Source organism: Saimiri boliviensis, chromosome 12, assembly GCF_048565385.1.
Source record: "Saimiri boliviensis isolate mSaiBol1 chromosome 12, mSaiBol1.pri, whole genome shotgun sequence".
Classification (NCBI taxonomy): domain Eukaryota; kingdom Metazoa; phylum Chordata; class Mammalia; order Primates; family Cebidae; genus Saimiri; species Saimiri boliviensis.
This window is the reverse complement of record NC_133460.1, coordinates 20,597,482-20,618,834: the sequence shown is the minus strand read 5'-3', so window position 1 is coordinate 20,618,834 and position 21,353 is coordinate 20,597,482. Positions and strand designations below refer to the sequence as shown.

At 55.2% G+C, this 21,353-nt stretch overlaps 3 protein-coding genes and 1 long non-coding RNA gene across 7 annotated transcripts; 1 reads left to right on the top strand and 3 right to left on the bottom strand.

Annotated features, from left to right (window-relative positions):
* Positions 1 to 48: 48 nt before the first annotated feature.
* On the bottom strand, positions 49 to 6,277 carry TBX6 (T-box transcription factor 6). The gene is made up of 8 exons (XM_003930121.3): positions 5,984 to 6,277; positions 5,666 to 5,900; positions 3,502 to 3,769; positions 3,252 to 3,398; positions 3,104 to 3,174; positions 1,164 to 1,237; positions 898 to 1,081; positions 49 to 824 (listed from the first exon to the last, which is right to left on the bottom strand). The coding sequence occupies exons 1-8, from the start codon at positions 6,099 to 6,101 to the stop codon at positions 611 to 613; spliced, it is 1,311 nt and encodes a 436-aa protein (XP_003930170.1). The 5' UTR covers positions 6,102 to 6,277; the 3' UTR covers positions 49 to 610.
* A 920-nt stretch (positions 6,278 to 7,197) lies between these two features.
* On the bottom strand, positions 7,198 to 11,156 carry YPEL3 (yippee like 3). The gene is given in 6 exon segments (XM_039478299.2): positions 7,198 to 7,682; positions 9,419 to 9,527; positions 9,731 to 9,774; positions 9,880 to 10,062; positions 10,699 to 10,718; positions 10,721 to 11,156. Coding segments are annotated over 6 exon segments (882 nt in total). The 3' UTR covers positions 7,198 to 7,592.
* Positions 11,105 to 17,383, top strand: LOC120367404 (uncharacterized). Its single transcript, XR_012512766.1, has 4 exons — positions 11,105 to 11,183; positions 11,536 to 11,566; positions 13,100 to 13,214; positions 15,510 to 17,383. It is a non-coding gene; the product is annotated as an uncharacterized LOC120367404 (long non-coding RNA).
* GDPD3 (glycerophosphodiester phosphodiesterase domain containing 3) lies at positions 12,054 to 21,323 on the bottom strand. Of its 4 annotated transcripts, none has more exons than XM_010340713.3 (10): positions 20,628 to 21,323; positions 20,310 to 20,352; positions 19,944 to 20,079; positions 19,809 to 19,854; positions 19,592 to 19,710; positions 19,421 to 19,510; positions 18,665 to 18,798; positions 15,789 to 15,848; positions 15,634 to 15,685; positions 12,054 to 12,253 (listed from the first exon to the last, which is right to left on the bottom strand). In XM_010340713.3, exons 1-10 carry the CDS (start codon positions 20,764 to 20,766, stop codon positions 12,116 to 12,118), a joined length of 957 nt encoding a protein of 318 aa, XP_010339015.1. In that variant the 5' UTR covers positions 20,767 to 21,323; the 3' UTR covers positions 12,054 to 12,115. The 4 variants fall into 4 exon arrangements, with proteins under 4 accessions (XP_010339015.1, XP_074238099.1, XP_074238101.1 ...); XM_074381998.1 differs by lacking the exon at positions 12,054 to 12,253 and adding an exon at positions 12,262 to 13,003; XM_074382000.1 differs by lacking the exon at positions 12,054 to 12,253 and having other exon boundaries at positions 15,633 to 15,685; positions 15,784 to 15,848.
* Between the last annotated feature and the right edge of the window lie 30 nt (positions 21,324 to 21,353).

Below are 21,353 nucleotides of genomic sequence, written 5' to 3'. Positions count from 1 at the left end.
TATCTTATTAATGACTGGCATGAGATTCTGATTTCTTCAAAGAGGAGATGGACCTAGAGAGCCGGCGGATTCTGTGCTAGGTCAGGCAGCTGGAAACGCAGGTTTAGATCTGGGCCTGGGTATTCTAGCAAAGCCTTTGCTCACCCGGCCCCGCCGTGGGCCAAACACATGAGCCCAATGTTTCCTGAGCATGGATGGCTTTTGAATTTTATTAACAAAAATACTCTGGTCCCAGAACAACAGACTGGTGTGGCCTGCACCAGTGGTGTGGGGGGTGGTGGGGACTGAGCCTCCCAGAGCCCATGGAGAGGCCTGGGAGGTGGGGATGCTGGTCTGTGGCCCCATTTGGCCATGCAGAATCCCCTCCATTCACACAGAGGTGAGAGCCGAGAAGGGGAAGCTGGCCCCAGCTGGACTCCCAGCAGCCTTGGTTGGGCTTTGAAGCCAGAGGGGGGTGGGAGTGAAAATCAAGGTGTGAAGTTGGGGGGTGGGGGTATGCCTGAGGCAGCCATTTGGTGTGGGGGATGGGGCCGGTGGAGGTGAGGGGGCTCCAGGGCTGGGGGAAGGGAGCGGGAGGTTTATGATGGAAGCAGAGGGGCCCAGCATTGGCTCAGTACATGGGTTTGGAGCCCACATCCAGATAGCCCCCAGGCCCAGGATATGGTAGAGGGAAGGGGCTCCCTTGGAGAAAGTGGGGGGCAAAGGGTGTCGCTGGCGGAGCTGCTGGGTACCCAGAGCCCCCTGGCCCAGGTGGCAGCTCCAGAAATGCAGCTGAGTAGGGGGCTGAGCGCCCAGAGTCTGGAGCCTCCGGGAAGCTGGAGTTCCTGATATGGAGAAAGGGATGTCAGAGCAGGGCAGAGGGATCCGCAGCACCACCTGGTCCCCTGTCCCACTCACCTGGTGGGAAGGTGACTGGGAGCCCCGTGGAAAGCTGCCGGGTGCAGGAGGTAGGCCTCGGCACTGGGGCCACCGCACGGAGGCACCGGCACAGTGGTGGCTTCCCCAGGGGCTGGGGCCTGCTCTGGATCTGATTCACGAATGTCTCCACCCAAGGTGGAGTCGCAGGGACCACCTGGGGTGTCTGGGGAAAGGGAAGGGAGAGGTTGGGCGAGGGAGGATTGGTGTCTCAGGCCTGGCCCCATTGCCATCGGGACTACACTCACCTCCGCTCCCATAGGCCTCTGTGGCTGCTGGCTCTGGGCCCCGCAGTTTCCTCTTCACACGGGCGTCTCGCTCCCTGGGGAACAGTGGTGGTGATGATGATGATGATGGCCATGGTCGTGGTAATAACAGTACTTACCCAGTGCCAGGCATTTCACCCTCCCAGGGACCCTGTCAGGTAGGGGCCATCGTTATACCCATTTTACAGGTGAAGAAACTGAAGGCCAGAAAATTAAATAAGTAGAAAGTGGCAGAGCTGGGATTTAGTCCCTGCTTAAGCTTATCCATGCTTTCCCATTGCATTTAGTATCAATGGAAACGCCTTCCCAGCAACAAGACCAGGGCACGGTCTCACCCAGCTCATCTTTCTGCCCCATCTCCACTCTCAGCCTCTCTTTGGAACCCTCTTCTGTCCGTTCTTCATCTGCTAAACCTTTTTTTTTTTTTTTTTTTTTTTTTGAGGTGGAGTCTCCCTCTGTTGCCCAAATTGGAGTGTAACCTCCACCTTCTGGGTTCAAGCAATTCTCCTGTCTCAGCCTCTCAAGTAGCCTGGGATTACAGGCACAAGCCACCACGCGTGGCTAATTTTTTTTTTTTTTTTTAGGAGCTTCATCATGTTAAGCTAGTCTCGAACTCCTGACCTCAGGTGATCCACCTGCCTCGGCCTCCCAAAGTGCTGGGATTACAGGCCTGAGCCACCATGCCTGGCTTTCTTTTCATTTTTAAAATTTGAGATGGGGTTTTACTCTGTTGCCCAGGCTAGAGTGCAGTGGTATGCTCACAGCTCACTGCAGCTTCCAGCTCCTGAGCTCAAGTGATCCATCTCAGCCTCCCAAAGCACTGGGACTACAGCCATGAACCACCAAACCCATCCTTGTCTCAGTGCAAGCACAAGTTCCTCAAGGAAGTCCTCCCTGACCTCTGAGAGCACACACCCCACCCTCATAACATCTGTCACAGTTCCGCTTTTGCATTTGATGGAGTGACTCCTTGGTTCATGTCTGTCTCTCAAGCTCCTTGAGGGCAGGGGCCAGCTCTGAGGGGCTGCACTTAGAACAGTTCCCATGGCCTTACTGAACCTTTACTGTTCAACATAACCTGGCTTTCCATCCCCTGCCTGACTCCTCACTCCACTACAGCCACGCCACAGGCACAGTCCCACCTCAGGGCCTTTGCACATACTGTTCCCACTCCCTAGTGTGCTCTGCCATATACCCACCTGGCTCCCTCTTGTACTTCCTTCAGCTCTTTTTCTTACCACTGAGGCCTTTCTAGGCCTCTAATACCTCACCCCAGTCCTTCCTATGCTTCCCTGGTTTATTTCTCTTTTCTTTTTTCTTTTCTTTTTTTTTTTTTTTTTTTTTTTTTGGAGACAAAATTTCACTCTTGTTGCCCAGGCTGGAGTACAGTGGCACTTGACTCACTGCAACCTCCATGTCCTGAGTTCAAGCAATTCTCCTGCCTTAGCCTCCTGAATAGCTGGGATTACAGGCATGCACCACCACGCCTGGCTAATTTTTGTATTAGTAGAGACAGGTTTTCACCCTGTTGGCCAGGCTGGTCTCAAACTCCTGACCTCAGCTGTTCCACCCACCTCGGCCTCCCAGAGTGCTGGTATTACAGGCATGAGCCACCACGCCTGGTCTCTCTTCTCTTTAGCTTCCTCACAGACCACATTTGATTTATTTCTCTTGTCTGCTTGTCTGCTCTCTCCACTAGAATGTCAGTTCCATGAGGGCAGGGGCTTTGGTTTGCTTTGATTTATTTCCAGTGCCTGGAACTGTCCCTGGCACAAAGCAGGTACTAAATAAGTATTTGCTGAGTCAGAGAATGAATGTTTTTACTTACCACTGCATTCCTGATGTCCAGCACTGCCTGGCACACCATGAGAGATTAATAAACATTTGTTGAATGCATGAACGAGCGAATGAATAATGCCCACCTCTTACAGTTTCTGCCGTTCTCCCGGAAGCCTTTGGCAAAGGGATTGGCTGCAATCTTCAGTTGTGTGATCTGGGAGCACACGTCCAGGGTCAAAGCTCCTGTGGCCTGGGCAGGGTGCCACCACCCCCTCAAGCAGGGGCACTCACCCGTGGGTTCTGGTAGGCTGTCACAGAGATGAATGTGGTCTCGGGGAAGCGGAAGGAGGCCATACCCCCCCAGTGCTGGCTGCAGAGCTGGGCTGCTCGAACTAGGTGTATGCGGGGCTGGTACTTGTGCATGGAGTGCAGGATCAGCTGGGAGGGAAGAAATGGGAATGATTCCCTGCCCTGTGCCTCAGCCTTGACCTCCCTTCTAGCACCCCCATCCCCTATCCCGGAGTCCCAGCCTGGGCCTCACGTGGCCGTGGGGGTCCAGCGTGCTGTTGGTGAGCTTGACACGATGGAAGGACACAGGCTGCCGCATCCAATGGGCACCCGTGGCAGGAGAGTCGGGGTGAATATAGACCCGGTCAGGCAGGCGGGGCTCTGCCTTGCCGCTGGGCTCCCAGCGCCGGCCCTGCCAGCGGTAGCGAGCCCCGTCCACTGGAACCACGTCCAGAAGAAACAGGTAGCGGGCCTCCGGGTCCAGGCCGGTGACTGACACTCGGCAGGCAGGGAACATGCGCCTGTGCAAGGGAGGGAACAGGAGAGGCCTGGAGCTACCCACTGGCCAGGAGTGAGCCCAGCACCACCAACAGGACATAGCAGCAGGCTCCCCCCAGGGCTGTCAGAGAAACATCCAGGGCGGTGGAATTAGAACCCAAAGGGCAGGCTGGAGGCGTTGGCTCACACCTCTAATCCCAACACATTGGGAGGCCAAGGTGGGAGGATCTCTTAGCCCAGGAGTTCAAGACCAGCCTGGGCAACACAGCGAGACTCCATCTCTACAAAAAATTAAAAAATGAGGCACTGTGGTGCACACTGATAGTTCTAGCTCCTCTAGAGGCTGAGGCAGGAGGGTCACTTGAGTCTGGGAGGTCAAAACTACAGTGAGCCATGATTGCACCACTGCACTCCAGCCTGGGCAACAGGCAAGATCCTGTCTCTAAAAAATGAAAAAAGGCCTAGGTGCAGTGGTTCGTGCCTATAATCCCAGCACTTTGGGAGGCCAAAGTGAGAGGATCAAGAGGTCAGAAGTTTCAGAACAGCCTAGCCAATATGGTGAAACCCCTCTCTGCTAAAAATACAAAAATTAGCTGGATATGGTGGCATGCACTTGTAATCCCAGCTACTTGGGAGGCTAAGGCAGGAGAATCGCCTGAACTCTGGAAGTGGAGGTTGGGGTGAGCACAGATCACGCCACTGCACTCCAGCCTGGGCAACAGTCTCAAAAAAAAATAGTAATAATAATAAAGGAAAAAAGAACCCAGAGGGCAGAATCTTAGAGCTGGAAGGTTGGAAGGTTTTCTTTCTTTCTTTTTTTTTTTTTGAGACGGAGTTTCGCTCTTGTTACCCAGGCTGGAGTGCAATGGCGCGATCTCGGCTCACCGCAACCTCCGCCTCCTGGGCTCAGGCAATTCTCCTGCCTCAGCCTCCTGAGTGGCTGGGATTACAGGCACACGCCACCATGCCCAGCTAATTTTTTGTATTTTTAGTAGAGACGGGGTTTCACCATGTTGACCAGGATGGTCTCGATCTCTTGACCTCGTGATCCACCCGCCTCGGCCTCCCAAAGTGCTGGGATTACAGGCTTGAGCCACCGCGCCTGGCCCGCTGGAAGGTTTTCTTGTCTCATTTTACATTTGGGGAAACAGGACAGATGGGTTAGGTGATCTGTCACACAGCAGGTTAGGAATAGAGCCGTGATTCCTACCTCTCAAAGCCTACTTACAAAAACAGGGGTGACTAACTTTTCTCCCTGAAATGTTGTCAGGAGCTTTGTGTCCCTACCCTCCTCTCCTCCCCTGATCTCCAACACCAGGATCTGCAGCTTTTATATGAACTTGCTTCAGAAAAAAATATGCTGCCTGCAGTAGGGCTGAGGACTTTCCATGCTAGGGCTTGAGCTCTTGCCCTAGATAAAGATCTCGACTCAGGCCACACACTGACCAACATCCCTGCCTTTAGGGTGATACTGAACCTAGTCATATACTGACTCCTATTCAAGGCACATACTGACCCTGAACCTAGTCATACTGACTCCTACTCAAATCGCCAGACTTCCCTGATGCTGGTCACTGGGCTGGCCCTTGACCCTCTGTCCTTGTCTGAACGCTGATCTAGGCCACACACTAACCTATAACCCAGCGGGACTTCCTGCCCCTGCCCCAGACTGACCTATGACCCTTGCCATAGATTGGTCCCTAAACTCAGCCACAGACTCTACAGACTGACCCTTGACCCTTGTCACAGAATGACTCCTGATTCCAACCAGAGTACCCCCTGCCCCCAGGCCATAGATGCTAAGCCTAGGCAGAGCTCTACCCCCTTAGAGAACCTCCCAGACCTATACCCCTCCCCAGGGACTCTGCCTTTCCCAAGAGACCCCCCACCAGAAACACAGACCCTGGCCAGCCCCTCACCTCCCAGCTTTGGTGATGATCATTTCTGTTCCCACAGAGCTGAACTCCTTCCATAGCTCCCGGTTCTCCAGGATGAGGCTGACCCCAGGGAGGGAATGGAGGGCCTCTGGAGCTGATGGGGCCGGCTCTGTGCCCATGGCAGGGGGCAGAAGGGGCAGAGGTGGGGGAGCGGCCAGGGTGCGGGGAGCAGCCTCCATCCCGGAGAGGAAGCAATCCAATTTGGGGGTGTCCAGGTCTGGAAATCGGGAAAGAATGAGGAACCAGTTGAGGGCCACAGTGCCCCCATTCTCCTACCCAGGAGCTGGTCCCAACGCTCACCAGGGTAGCGGTAGCCCTCAGCTAGGGCAGGTGGGAAGCTGGAGTCTGCCCCGGGTTGGGGGGGCCCCAAGCGGTAGCCAGCCCCCAAGGACGGGTACAACTCTCGTGGATGGTACATGTTGTAGTTCCGTCTGGCCTCAGGTCCCGCCGCCTAGAGCCCCCGGTGCTGTGAGATGCCCCCTTTATAGCTCACAGCTCAGCCCCTTCCAGACCCAGGATCACAGCCCCTCCCCTCTTTGGGGCCCTGGAGTTGGGCTGGGGTGGAGACCCCTGGGGCCTCGAAGGGGTCCGAGAGGGGGCCGGATACCTGGGTACGGTTCCCTTCTCCCCTCCCTCCCCACCCCGGGCGGCTTCATTAGCCTCGACCCCCTGCCCCCTCATTACATAATTAACTCCTCGGCCTGATTGATCCCCGGGGCTCGGACAGGGACGCAGTTTGGCGCTTCCGGCCAGCTGGTCCCCGTTCCCACGGTGGGGAGCCCAGCCTAAGGATAAGCTGGGGGCGGGGCCTGGAACCTGGACGGAGCCTGGAGTCCCAGGGCACACCTTGGCGCCCCAGACCTTCTGGCAGGTGACCGCCCTCCGTCCCCCCTCACTTGGAGGACAGGCCCTGGAGGGAAGCAACATGACCAGAAGGAAACTGCAGGCTGGAGGGACGCGGCCTGAACTGATTTCACAGGGCACTCGAGGCCGCAAAGAGGCCGAAGCCGAGGCTCTAGTCCCGGAGTCCTCCCTGGTCCCCCTAAAAAAAAAAAAAAAAACTCCACCCTGGGCCGAGCCTCAAAAGTTCAGAGGCGCACACAGTCCGACAGCTTCTGACGCCTCGCGCCAGGGTTTCCCAGAAGGTCCCGCTCGGAGGAACCCTCGGAACTACACTTCCCGGCAGGCCCAGCGCCTGAAGGAGCCGGACGGACCACGCGGGGGCCGCTGGAAGTTGTAGTCCGGCCGCGAGGGTCTGCGGGGCCGGCAGCGCTGCCCCTAGGCGGAGGCCAAACGCAGCAGCCGAGCAGACGCAGACCAGCCACAGTCAAGGCGTAGGCAGCCAGAGTGGGCTCAAGACCTCCGCCGACAGTGAGACCGTCCCGGTTCCTGGAGCCCCAGCTTGGACGGCCGTACCTACCCCATTCCCCGCCCGGGCTCAGAACCGCACAGGTCTCTAGGGGCAGAAATCTCCGCTTGAATTCCCCCTTCCCGGAGTCCACGCGAGCCTGAGCTGTCTCCACTCCATTGTTTTATTATGTACAAACGCTACAGAACGAGGGGGACAGACACGCGTGGGGTAAGAGGGGCCTGGTGGGAGAAGTTCACAGAGCAGACAGTGCACTGGGGCCAGGGGAGCAGCACACAGGCCATATCTATAGGGCAGGCGGGGTAGGAAGGGGTTAAAAACGAGATCCAAGCCAGCCAGATCGCAGGAGGTGCGGGGGCGTCGTCCCCCTTCTGATCTCCCCCCAAGGTCACAGTGCATGCAATAAAATATATGTACAGGAGCCGGATCCGTCCTCTGCAGGGGCCCTGAGGGTCCAGAGCTCCCTTCGGGCGGAGGGAAGCCGGTGGCGCTCCCTGGCGGCCAGGCCGGGCTGGAGCCACATGCGTCGGGAAGCTGGGGTCAGTCCCAGCCGTTGTCTTTGATCATGTGGTTGAGTTCAATGATGTACTTCCCCTCTTTGTACTTCTGGCTGCTCTCAAAGGCCTGTTCCTAAAAGGAGGGGCGGGACCGTCATCCCCGGAGCAACAGTCTCACCACAAGGCACAGGGGTTGGGGAGTGGACAGGAGTGGCCCCATTTTACATATGAGGAAACTGTGGACCGGACAGGCATGGCTGTGTTTCTCATACGTAGAACAGAACTTCCTGACTTGAAGGGACTTTTTAAGTACTAATGATGGCTCCAACAAAGAAGACAGGGAAGTGGCTAAAAGATTTCACAGTTCAGAGTTTGCAAACTGGTGGCTTCATGGCCATTTTGGTCTATAACATGTGTTATGTTTGGACAGCAGAGGGTTTAATAAAAATAACTTTAAAGTATTAAAATATAGGCAGGCCAGGCTGGGTACGGTGGCTCATGCTTGTAATCCCAACACTTTGGGAGGCCAAGGCAGGCGGATCACCTGAGGTCGGGAGTTCGAGACCAGCCTGACCAACACGGAGAAACCCTGTGTCTACTAAAAATACAAAATTAGCTGGGCGTGGTGGCACATGCCTGTAATCCCAGCTACTCGGGAGGCTGAGGCAGGAGAATCACTTGAACCCGGGAGGCAGAGGTTGTGGTGAGCCAAAATCACGCCATTGCACTCCAGCCTGGGCGACAAGAACGAAACTCCGTCTCAAAAAAAAATTAATAAAATATATATACATGCACACACATATATATGCAGGCCTTGCTCACTCTAGTTTGCCCCAGCCTGCCCTCAACCCCCAGCCCCTCAAATCTATGCTGCCCTTTACACATCTACAGTATCTGCTTGGCCTTGCAGGCACTTGAGTTTTTGACCTCTGGTCTAGGCCAGCTCTTTATTTGATAGAGGTCCAGAGTGGCCAAGCCACCTGTCCAGAGAGAGAGCCAATCTGTGGCAGGGTCAGTGGTAAGCTCAAGTCAGGGCTGGCTGGCTGGCTCTGCCTGGGGCATCCACCTCACAGAGGCACCACAGCTCCAAGCGACGCCTGAAGAATTCTGTCCCTTGCAGTGTCCCGAAAGCATCTTCGTTTGCCACATCTAATCTGATCCCTGTAACAATCCTGGGTGCGAGGCAGTGGCTTTATCTTCCACTGACCGATAAGGAAATGAGACTCAGGGTAATGAAATCAGACCCTGGACAGCAGCAGTGGCAGCGAGGGCTATGGAAAGGGAGGCTAGTGAATCCAAGCTCAAGGTTGTTGTGGAGTCTGGGGCAATTTTTCTAATCCTCTGAATGACAATATAAGCTGGTGGCCAAGGGTTTGCAGTGAAAAAAACAAACAAACAAAAAAACAAAGAAAAAACACCAACCAACTCGGATTGTGGTCCCTATTCTGTTACTTACCAGTTGTGTGATCTTGGCCAAGTTACCTAACATCTCTGGGCCTCCCTGTCTTCTTCTGTAGAGATAATAATAGCTTCTACCTACAGGATCGCTGCAATGATTGAATGAAATAATAGATGCCAAGCACACAACAGTGCACGGCACATAAGCATTCAATAAATGGTGACTCTGATGATATCCTGACTCTCAAATGGGGATGCAAGTGCCTGGGAGAGGAGGGATGGGTTAAGAGAAAAATTTTACAGCCCTTGCAGGGTGCGAGAGAAGAGAACGTGGTCAGGGATGAAAAGATGGTCTGACTTGTGTGAGCTGGGCCTATGCAATCTGAAAGGTTATCGGATGACTGCTTGTCTGGAGGAGGTGTTGGAAGGTCAGATCAAAGGCTAGCCTGGGGTCAAAGGTGGCTGACTCACATATTTCCAGCCCAAAGTGGTCTTGCAGTTCTCGCAGTGGATGTCGGCGACAGCATGGAGGCCGGTCAGCAGCACCCGCTCCTCGGCTGGCCCGCAGCCCACGTTCACCCTGTGAGGACATAGGGCAGTCCCAGGGAGGGTCCTGACATCACAGGGGCCCCCCTCAAGCACTATGCCTGTCCTGAGCATCCAACAGAGGATGCTTACAGCTTCCTGCCTGCACCGGGGAATTCTGGGAGTCTCAGCAGGATGCCAGGGGTCACAGGTCACAACAGAGGTCAGGGAAAGCAAGAAGGGAGGCCAGATACTCACACAGAGTTGAAGAGGTAGGCACGCCCCTGACTGCCCTGGAAGGACTAAAGGGTGGGGGGGTGGGAAGAGAGGAGGGGGTCAGGGCTGCCGGTGGGGAGCTGCCAGGCAGCCCCTATAACTTCCAGCCCCACTGTGGCCTGCTTGATTACCTTGGAGATGAGGTCGTCGTGGTTGGCCAGGTGAGCGCGGCAGTGGGCACAGCTATACCTCCGGTGACAATCATCCAAGTAGGCCTGAAACGTCTTGGGCTTTGAAATCCGCACCATGGCGGGGGCCGGGGGCAGTGGCCCCACGCGGGGAGCGGCCCACGGGGAGCAGAGGGAGCCCAGTGCCTGCCAGGGAGGGAGTAGGTGGGCTGTCAGGACCTGGGCCACACACATGCAAGGCACTCCCAGAGCCGTGGGGACTCGCTCTGTCACACTCGGCTGCTCTCTCCTTTCCCCAGAGGCAGCAGCCTCTCCAGGGACCAGAGGCTCTCCGTTTGACTCAGTGAGGAGGCCTCAGGTTGCAACAATGGGGAAACTGAGGCTCGGAGGAGCCCAGGGTGAGTCACCCGCTTGCTTCCTGCCTCACCCTTGCTGACCTGGCACTGCAGCTGGAAGAAGGGGCTTTGGAGGGGCTGGGCTGTCAGTTCCCAGTTTCAGGGGAGCATAGGCGGGTAGGCATTGGTTGGTCCTTGCAACTTCCTCTGGAGGGCAGTGGGGGTTCACTGGGGGTTTATGGGGTTCATCGGCGGGAGGGTCCCCCACCTGGAGGGGGCGGGAGGCCTCGCCGTGAGGGTGGAGGGTCACCTAGGAGGGGAGGGGCTCTCACCTGCGGGCGCCGAGGCCTCCTCTACGCCCAGGGGCTCTTACCTGCATCGCGGAGCCTTACCTGGACCCCGGGGCTCACCTGGGGCGCGGGGGTGGGGGCGGACGCCAGGGGCGGGGGCGCGGGGCGACGCGCAGCCCTGACGGCGGGGGCCTCACCTCGCCTGGGCGCGCTGGGCCCGGTCCGCCGGGGTGGGCTGGCCTGGGACTGGGGGGCGCTCCTGGCGGGCGCCGTCCCCCCCGGCCCGGGTTCGCAGGCGCCTGGACTTGTTTACACCGAGCCCAGCTGCTGCCGCCGCTGCGGCGGGAGGGGGAGGGGACCCGCCTCCCGTCCCGGCGGCCGCCGTGGCCAATGGGCGCGCCGCATGCAAATGAGGGGGCGCGTCACTCGGCCGCCGGCGCAGGCCCTGGCTGCCCCTCCCCCGCCGCCCGCACCCGCCGGCCCGGAAATGCGGCGGCGGTCCGCGCGCCCCGGGCCTGCTCGCATTCCTGCTCGCGGTCCGCGCAGGGGCGGGGTCGGAGGGTCTAGGCCGGGCGCGGGGCGGGGAATGGGATGGCGCTGGGACGCACGCCCGGAGGAGTAGAGTCATAATAACCCGCGTTTGCCCGCCGCCCATGCCCTGCTCAATCCCCGCATCAATCCGGTGAGGCCGTTTCTCCCGTTGGCTCCACTGTTCCAGGGGCTGAGGCCCAGGGAGGGCTCGCGGCTCCCCAGGTTATCCAGCTGGTACGAGGCGAAGCTGGAATTCTCAGGGTGGGCCCATTCCACGGCCTTTGCCAGCGCGCCAGGGACACACTCGGTTCACCTCAGCAGGGAAGAGCCAAAGGGGTGCATCCCCCCTGGCAGCCAGGGCCTCGAACCAGGCAATTCCTACATCACCTCCCTCCAGGCACCCCTCGGATGCCCCTGTCCTCCAGGCTGGGTTAGGTCTGATCTCAGGGCATGTCTGTTTCAACACGCTTCTGCAGTTCTTACGCTTGTCTTTCTCACTGCAGCGGGCCCGGCCTGGCCTAGAGGAGGCGCTCAGTAAGTGTCTGTGAAATGTGAATGTGTAGTTCATTCAGTGAATGTGGCCCTGGGGCTGGAGAGGGCACAGGCGTTCTGGGAGCTTCTGGAGAAGGTTGGAATGGCGGAGGCAGCAGAGGGGCGGTCCCACCCCGGCCCATCCTCTGCAGCCCGAGGAGGAAGCTCACAGGGCAAGACATGGGAGAGATCAAGTCCCCTGCCCTGTGCCTGGGCTGTTGATGGCCCCAGGAAAATGGAACCATTATCTGTCGCTGTCAAGTGGCTGGGGGCCAGGACACCTGGGTTGGCAGTGAGGGGACATTCCTGAGGAGAGTGGAGGCCAGGTTGACACAGGGTGTGCTAGGATGACAGGAATGTAGTGGAACCAGTGGGTCAGGCTCCTGAGAGCCCCAGGCTCCAGCCTCAGGGCTGGCCTGTTCCCTCCTAAGCTGCCATCTTGACAACTTCAGGACCCAGGCCTCTACTCCTCACTCTCAGCACAACGATGTGATCGAAAGGCAAATATTTATTTTTCAGGAAGAGAAACAGGAGAGGGTGAGGCCTCTGAACTTAGGATGTCCGAGCAGCTGGTTCATGGTTGTCCAGGTAGTGCCTCAGAGCTGTGGGATAATCCGTCATGACGCCAGAGGCTCCCACGCTGAAGGCCGCTTCAAAATCTGACTCGTCATTAAGGCACCAAAAGACCACCTGAGCAGGGAGGGAGGGGCTTGAAGTTTCTGAACAATTTTATGTCTAGACCTGCCTCCTCCTCTATGGAGACCTCCCAGCAGCAGTACGCTGGGGCTGATTGTTAAATTCTCAGGAATTTTGCAAAGTGGTTATTAAACCCAGCCATTATTAAAAATTAAATCATAGCCTGGGTACCATGGCTCATGCCTGTAATCGCAACACTTGGGGAGGCGGAGGCAGGAGTTGAGGCCAGGTATTTGAGATCAGCAAGTAAGACCCCCCCCCATCTCTACAAAACACGTTTTAAAAATTAGCCGGATGTGGTGGTGTGCACCTGTGCTCCCAGCTACTTGGAAGGTGAGAGAATTGCTTGAGCCCAGGACTGCAGTGAGCTATGCTTGCGCCACTGTACTCTAGCCTGGGCGACAGAGCAAGACTTCATCTCAAAAAATAATAAATAAATTATATAAACATAATTAAATGAGTTATTAAAACAACAGTGGCCAGGGGTGGTGGCTCACCCCTGTAATCCCAGCACTTTGGGAGGCCGAGGCAGGTGGATCAGCTAAGATTAGGAGTTCGAGACCAGCCTAGCCAACATGGTGAAATCCATCTCTACTAAAAACACAAAAATTAGCTGGGTGTGGTGGTGGGTGCCTGTAATCCCAGCTACTCGGGAGGCCAAGGCAGGAGAATCACTTGAACCCAGGAGGTGGAGGTTGTAGTGAGCCAAGATCGTGCCACTGGACTCCAGCCTGGGTGACAGACCTGCGTCTCAAAAACAAACAAACAAACAGTAGTAAATACTCAAAGCATATCTCTTCCTAATCTTCCTAATCAATTTCCTATTACTCTGTTCTTGAGGTTATTAAGTCTGCTGAAGCTGTAAAACGGAAATAATAGATGATGGGGTGCCACCACGAACCTCTTCCCATTCTTCATTTAGTGGCTTCATGTTGGCAGCCTGAAACTGGCCAAGGTAGGAATATTTAAACCAGTAAAACTAATGCTCAGATCAGGGCTTTATCTGTTCCTCTTTGAGAGCTGGTTGTTGACCACTTACCAGCACTGCCCTCCCCCAGCCCCCTTGCTCCGCTGCCTGCCTCAGCTCCTGCAGCTCTGCCCCTTCCCTGCCCTCCTGCCCTTTCCAGTGGGCACTGAGGTAGGCAGAGATGGTAATTTTTAATTTTATTAAAAATACAGCTGGGCACGGTGGCTCACACCTGTAATCCTAGCACTTTGGGAGGCTGAGGTGGGTGGATCACCTGAGGTCAGGAGTTCAAGACCAGCCTGGCCATCATGGAGAAACCCCATCTTTATTTTAAAAAAAAAATTATATATATATATATATATATATATATATATATATATATACATACACAGACAAGACAAATTCTTACTGTATTGCCAACACTGGAGTGCAGTGGTGTAATCATGGCTCACTGTAGCCTTGACCTCCCGGGCTCAAGGGATCCTCCCACCTCAGCCTCCTAACTAGCTGGGACTACAGGCATGCACCACCATGCCCAGTTACTTTTACTTAATCAATTAATTTTTGAGACAGTTTTGCTCTGTCGCCCAGGCTGGAGTGCAGTGGTGCAATTTCAGCTCACTGCAACCTCTGTCTCTTGGGTTCAAGCAGTTCTTGTGCTTCAGCCTCCTGAGTAGCTGGGATTCTAGGCACCCACCGCCATCCTCTGCTAATGTGTACCTTTTTAGTAGAGATGGGGTTTCACTATGTTGGCTAGGCTGGTCTCGAACTCCTGGCCTCAAGTTATCGGCATCCCAAAGTGCTGGGATTACAAGCGTGAGCCACCATGCTGGGTCTCTGCATTTTTCTTTCCTTTCCCTTTTCTTTTCTTTTTTTCCCATTTCCCTCCCTCTCTTTTCCCTCTCCCTCTCTCTGGCTGTCGCTCTTGCTCTCTGTCCTCTCTCTCTTTCCAGACAGAGTCTGGCTATCTCTCCCAGGCTGGAGTGTGGAGTGCAGTGGCGTGATTCTAATTATAGCTCACTGCAGCCTCAAACCCCTGTGCTCAGGTGATCTGCCCATCTCAGCCTCCTGAGTGGCTGGGACTGCAGGTGTAAAAACCACTTGCACCTGGCTAATTTTTAAATTTTTGGTAGAGATGGGGGTCTCGGTATGTTGCCCAGGCTGGTCTTAAGCTCTTGAGCTCAAGTGATCCTCCCACCTTGGCCTCTCAAAGTGCTGGGAGTACAGACGGAAGCCACTGTGCCCAGCCTCTGCCTATGGCATTTCTTCCCTGTGCCCTTGATGGTAAGCTCCCACCCCTAGTACCATAGTGCCTGGTACATTCTCAAGGATGGTTGATAAATTAAATGATCTGGTTGAAGCCAATGCTCAGGGGAGAGGGTGGGTGGGCTGGGCTTGGTTTCTCCCTTCTGTCATCTTTCCACGGCCCCTCTCATCAGGAATCAGGATACATCATTGTTGTCATCATAATAGCTAACATTTATCAAGCCCTTAATAAATACTGGTTACGGCTGGGCTCGGTGGCTCATGCCTGTAATCCCAACACTTCGGGAGGCTGAGGTAGGTGGATCAGGAGGTCCAGAGTTTGAGACCAGCCTGGCTAACACGGTGAAACCCCGTCTCTGCTAAAAATACAAAAAAAATTAGCCAGGCATGGTGGCGCATGCCTGTAATCCCAGCTACTTTGGAGGCTGAGGCAGGAGAATCGCTTGAACTGGGGAGGCAGAGGTTGCAGTGAGCCGAGACTGCGCCACTTCATTCCAGCCTGGGCAACAGAGAGAGACGTCTCAAAAAAAAAAAAAAAAAGCACTAGTTACATATCCATATGTTGGCAGTGTCGGGTTAAGAAAATGTGTGTGTGGCCGGGTGTGGTGGCTCACACCTGTAATCCCAGCACTTTAGGAAGCTGAAGTAGGTGGATCACTTGAGGCCAGGAGTTTTAGACCAGCCTAACCACCATGGTAAAACGCTGTCTTTACTAAAAGAACACAAAAATGAGCTGGGTGTGGTGGCAGGCACCTGTAATCCCAGCAACTCAGAGGCTGAGGCAGGGAGAATCACTTGAACCCAGGAGGCAGAGGTTGCAGTGAGCCAAGATTGCACCACTGCACTCCAGCCTGGGTGACAGAGCAAGACTGTCACACACAAAAAAAAGAAGAAACGAGAGAGGGGGAGAGAGAGAGAGAGAGAGAGAGAGAGAGAGAGAGAGAGAGAGAGAGTAAGTATGTGTGTGTATGTGTGTGTGTATCCAGAAGAGTTAAATATACCATTTTCCCATTTTAGGGATGAAGAAACTGAGACTCAGATGAAGTCACCTGCCTGAGCTATGCAGCTAGTTGGCAGCAGAGTGGGACCAGAACTGTACTGCCAGGCCCGCATGCAGTGGGAGCAGTGGTCAAGGCCTCACCTGCACCCCTCGCTCCTCCAAGTGTCGGATCAGACTCTTCCTCATGATCATCCTGGGGATGGGGACAGGGGAGGTGATGATAAGAGGGGACCTGGGAGAAGGGCAGCAGCAGGTCTCTCCGGGGACACTCCACCTAACCATCTCGCCCACCTCACCATTTCGAAACCACAGCCAACAACTGGTTCAGGCAAGAGCAGGAAAATGGGAAATAGGTCCTGCAGAGAGAAGGGGGTGGGGGGTCAGCCCCTGGGGTCTCCCGTCCCAGAGGTGGGATGGGGTGGTAGTGTCCCCCCCTGCCTCTGACCAGGGTAGCGCTGCCCTCCTGCCCCCCAGAGTCTCCCAGAATAACCTTTGCAGTGGTCCTAATGAACAATTCACCCATTGTTCGGAGAGCCTGACCACCAGGCTTTGAGGGTGTGGCCCTCCAGTCACCATTCAACAGATAAGAAGTCTGGGCCTTAGGCCGGGCGCGGTGGCTCAAGCCTGTAATCCCAGCACTTTGGGAGGCCGAGGCGGGTGGATCACAAGGTCAAGAGATCGAGACCAACCTTGGTCAACAAGGTGAAACCCCGTCTCTACTAAAAATACAAAAAATTAGCTGGGTATGGTGGTGCATGCCTGTAATCCCAGCTACTCAGGAGGCTGAGACAGGAGAATTGCCTGAACCCAGGAGGTGGAGGTTGCGGTGAGCCGAGATCGTGCCATTGCACTCCAGGCTGGGTAACAAGAGCGAAACTCCGTCTCAAAAAAAAAAAAAAAAAAAAAAAAAAAGAAGTCTGGGCCTTAGAGAGCTGAAGGGACTTGCCAGACCCAGAGCAGAGCAGTGGTGGTGCTGGGGCCAGGATCTGGCTCAGTCCCAAAGCTGGATACCCAGGCTGGAGGTCCTCCTGGTTGGGCCTGGCTAGCTTCTTTATTTATCTTACTATTTATCTTATTATTAATTTAAAGCAATTTTGTTTTTTTTCGAGTCAGATTCTTGCTCTGTCACCCAGGCTGTAGTGCAGTAGCGTGATCTCACAATCTTGGCTCACGGCAACCTCTGTCTCCTGGGTTCAAGCGATTCTCCTGCCTCAGCCTCTCAAGTAGCTGGGACTGCAGGCACACACAATCACATCTTGCTAATTTTTGTATTTTTAGTAGAGAAGAGGTTTCACCATATTGGTCTAGCTGGTCTTGAACTCCTGACCTCGTGATCCACCCACCTTGGCCTCCCAAAGCGCTGGGATTACAGGCATGAGCCCCTGCGCCCAGCCTAAAAAAAGTTTGTTTTTAGAGACAAGGTCTCGTTATGTTGCCCAGGATGGTCTCGAACTCCTGGACTCAAGCAGTCCTCCTGCTTCTTCAACCTCCCAAAGTGTCAGGATAGTAAGCGTGAGCCAGCCGATGCAGTGGGTCATGCGTATAATCTCAGCATTTTGAGAGGCCAAGGCAGGTGGATCACTAGAGATCAGGAGTTTGAGACCAGCCTGGCCAACATGGCAAAACCTTATCTCTACTAACAAAAATTAGCTGGGCATGGTGGTGCACACCTGTAATGTCAGTTACTTGGAAGGCTGAGGCAGGAGAATTGCTTGAACTGGGGAGGCAGAGGTTGCAGTGAGCTGAGATTGCGCTCCTGCACTCCAGCCTGGGCGACAGACAGAGCCAGACTCCATCTCAGAAAAAAAAAAAAAAAAAAAAAAAAAAAAAAAAAAAAAGTGGGAGCTACTGTGCCCACTAGCCAGCTTCTTGAGACCAGACATCACTTAGTGGGTTGGCCCCTAATTATCCTACTCCAGGGGTGACTTTAGAGGCCCTTTATAGTATCCTAGGGCAGGCTTTGGAGTCAGACCCAGGGAAAACGCAAGCTCTGGATTTCCAGCAGTGTGACCTTGGGCAAATCACAGAACCTCTCTGGGCCTCAGATTCTCCAGGGTACCATGGGGGTCATGATTCCTATACCTCCTGGGGTGCTGCAAGGTAAAAGTCAAATAACCCTAAAGATGTGAAAACACTTTATAAATCCTGCATAAAAGGTGGTACACAAACGTCATTGAATGACTTCTTTGCAGCAAGGGATTGTGGGGGCTGAGTGGGACTTCCCTCTGGACCACAGAGGGGAGCAGAAAGCTCTTGGACCACCACAGAGAAGCTGTCAGAAAGCAAAGGGAGACCAGGCCCTGGGGATCAGGCCTGTAATACCAGCACTTTGGGAGACTGAGGCGGAAGGCTTGCTTGAGCTGAGGAGTTCAAGACCAACATGGGCTTTGGTGGTATTGTTTTAAGGGACTAAGAAAAAAAAAAAAAAAAAAGATCAACATGGGCAAAGTGAGACCTTGTCTCTACAAATAATTTAAAAATTAGCCAGATGCAGTGATGCATACCTATACTCCCGGCCACTCAGGAGGCTGAGGCAGGAGGATCTCCTGAGCCTAGGAGGTTGAGGCTGCAGTGAATCATGGTCTGGCCACTGCATTCCAACCTGGACAAGACTGTCTCCAAAAAAAAAAAAAAAAAATTTGTTTTTAAAAAGCAAAAGGAGGGACCAGGCCCAGGCCTAAGTGCCAGAGAAGTATCCAAATTCCTGATACTTTCCCCAGCTGTTACTTTGTTAACCCCTGCCTTCCTGCAGAAGAACACTGACTTGCCCTTTTCTTCTCAGAGTCTGAGACAGCCATGCTATATAATGAATAAATGAATGTCTCCCCAGCCAGACTGTAAGCTCATGGAGGACCTCCTCCCACCGTCATTGGTTTTATTGACATTATAACTGCACCTTGGACAGAGCAGACATTCAATAAAATAGGCTAGATAAACTGAGATGGATAAATGAGCCCTCTCTTCTAAAACTCATCAATACACATTTGCACAGAATTTCAGGGGGTTCACAGTTCCCTTAGTATTCATGAACGCTGGGTAAGAATCACTGTCCTTAAAGGGCCTTGGGGGTTTTCTCTGATGGGAGCCAGCTGGGGAGATCCGGGCTCCTCCTCCACGCGGGACCCTAAGCAATGGGGCGTTATTCTGAGGTCCGCTCCCCTCAACCTCGTACCTGTTGATGATGTTGGGCAAGAAGCAGAAAAAGAACTTCTCAGGGATTGGGATGAAGGGCAGCAGCCCCAGGTAGTAAGAAAGGAGCACCCAGAATCCTCGGCTTATTGTGAAGGACCGGGGCATCTCGGGGTTCTGGGGAGACAAGGAGAGGTGTGAGAGAGGATCTGTCTGCTCTGGGGAAGCAGAGAGGAGGCATGGGCTGCAGGGGGGCCATGGTGGGCATTTCGGAGGCCCTAGTACCTGCAGGATCCAAGTTACATCTTGGGGATGGGCGCGGCGGTTCACGCCTGTAACCCCAAGCACTTTGGGAGGCTGAGGCAGGCGGATTACCTGAGGTCAGGGGTTCAAGACCAATATGGTGAAACCCCGTCTCTACTAAAAATTAAAAAATTAGCCAGGCATGGTGGTGTGCGCCTGCAATCCCAGCTACTCGGGAGGCTGAGGTATGAGAATCGCTTGAACCCAGGAGGCAGAGGTTGCAGTGAGCTGAGATTGTGCCACTGCACTCTATCTAGCCTGAGTGACAGAGAGAGAGAGACTATTTCAAAAAAGAAAAACAAAAAACAAAGTCACATCTTGGCTTTGTGTTCAAGGCCTGAGTTCACACCCTTTCCATTGCCACGGCCATGCCACTCAGAACGCTCCCAGATCCCTCTAGCTCGGGTCAACAGGCTGGGTGGGCTCCAGTTCCCAGGAGGAGGGGCTGCTAGAGTGAGAAGGGGATGGAGGTGGGGGGCGGGGAGGACGAACTCACAGCAGCCTTGCATTTCTTCATGATGGAGCTCTTCTCCGAGGCCCAGATGGTGATTTCATTACGGTCAAAGCGCCTCACCAAGCCTGCTATCTGGGAGGAGAAGGAGGTGACAGGAGAGTCAGGCCTCTCTCCCCGCCCCGGTCGCCACCCTCACTCTGCCTGCAGCACCACCTCATGGATGAGTTCTTCGTTCTTCCCTTTGATCTCCACGCTCATGGGTGTCCTTGGGAACCTCTGGAACAGGTCCTCCAGACGCACCATACGCCGGTCTGTCCCATGAGCAAAGTGGCCTGGTGGGTGTGGGAAGAGGGGTCAGAGAGGGAAGCCAAGGTAGGGATCCAGGGAAGGCGGGCATGGCCCAGGCAGGGCTTGAAGCCCTTGCTCTCACCTGGAGAGAAGTAAACCTCCAGCTGCTCCTTGTAAAGGGGCAGGTCCTGGGGAGGACAGGAAGGGTGTCACTAGAGGTCGGCATCAGGCATGGCGACTCTCAGGGTGGGGGATGGGGCATCAGGGGAGGGCCCACCTCAAAGTCCAGGCTGCTCACATCCCTGTTCAAGCCTGACTGACGGCACAGGTTCTCATCATGTGACACCACCACCACTCTGTCCCGTGTCAGCTGACAGTCGAGCTCCAGGAGGTCCGAGTGCTGGGCCATGGAGCTGTGGGGGCGAAGGTCAGTGGGGGGAAGAGGGGCAGGGGACCGGGATGATGGGCATGGTGGTGGGGAGGTGGCGGAGAATGTAAGGGCAGAGTTCACGGCGGGATGTGCAGGCCACCTCGATGGGGTTCCAGTCACCCGGTTAGGAAATGAATGGCGTCCCTTGCTATGATGCAGTGCACGACCTGCACACCCTCACGTGGCAGCCTGGCCAGGGGCAGATACACTCACTTCTCCATGGCCTCCATGGTGTTCTCCAGCAGCTCTCCAGATCCTGTGGGGAGCACTGGAGTGGGCCCCTGGGGCTTGGGGTCAAGGGGCCTGGCCTGACCCATTACCCACATTCCCTCTCTGGGCTCTGTCCTCACTCTGGCCTCACCTCCCCAGCCAGCCCAGGCTGCGCCAGCCTCTTCTTCCTTGACCACGCCCTGCCCTCCCACCTCGCTCTCCTCCTCTCTTGGTCTCTGCCCTGATTCTCGAATCCTCCCCTTGGACCTACCTCTCTCTGCTGTCCACTTTGGCGCCTGTTCTCACCCCCACCCAGCTCACCTCCTCGGTGGGCTCCCAGGCGGATTCGGAAGTTGGGAGCCCGGGGCGTGTGCAGCAGGTGAGGCCGGCGCAGGAAGAAGATGGAGAGCATGGCATAGCTGCCCAGGGCGGGGAGGGCATAGTACAGGAAAAGGCTCATGACTGCACTCCTGCAGAAGCTCCCACAGCCGCACGCTCAGCCGTCCAGGGACTCTGTTGCCTGCCTAGCCGGTGTGGGCCGGCTCTACTACTGGCCACCGCCACGCCCCTGGGACCTGCTGAGCCTGCCGCTGGGCTGGCTCGGAGCCAGGCTGCAGGGTTCAGCTGAAGCCAGGGCAGTATCAGGAGATGAGGCAAGCAGCCCTGACCCTCATATCCCTGGGCTCCAGCACCCACCCTGTCCTGGCCACACGAGGGGAGAAAAAACCACCCAGGACTGTTAGCACCTCTCCCTCCCACTGGCGCTTGGTGGCCAGGGCATCCAACATGTCAGTTCTTTTCCCTTGCCATTTCAGAGGATCTAGGGGTATGTAGGGTGCCCCTGAGTCACCCCGAATCACCCCCAGCCAGTTAGACAGGAAGCCATTAGCAAGAGGACAGGACAGTGACTAAGGGGAAAATTGATCCCCTTCTTTCTAGGAGCCTGGAGCTCCTCAGAGGCCCATCCCCAGCCCTGGGCAGTGTGAGTGAAGGGCACCAGGCCCTGGAAAACCCGAGCCAAGCAGCAGCTGGGGTGCTGGAGTCCGT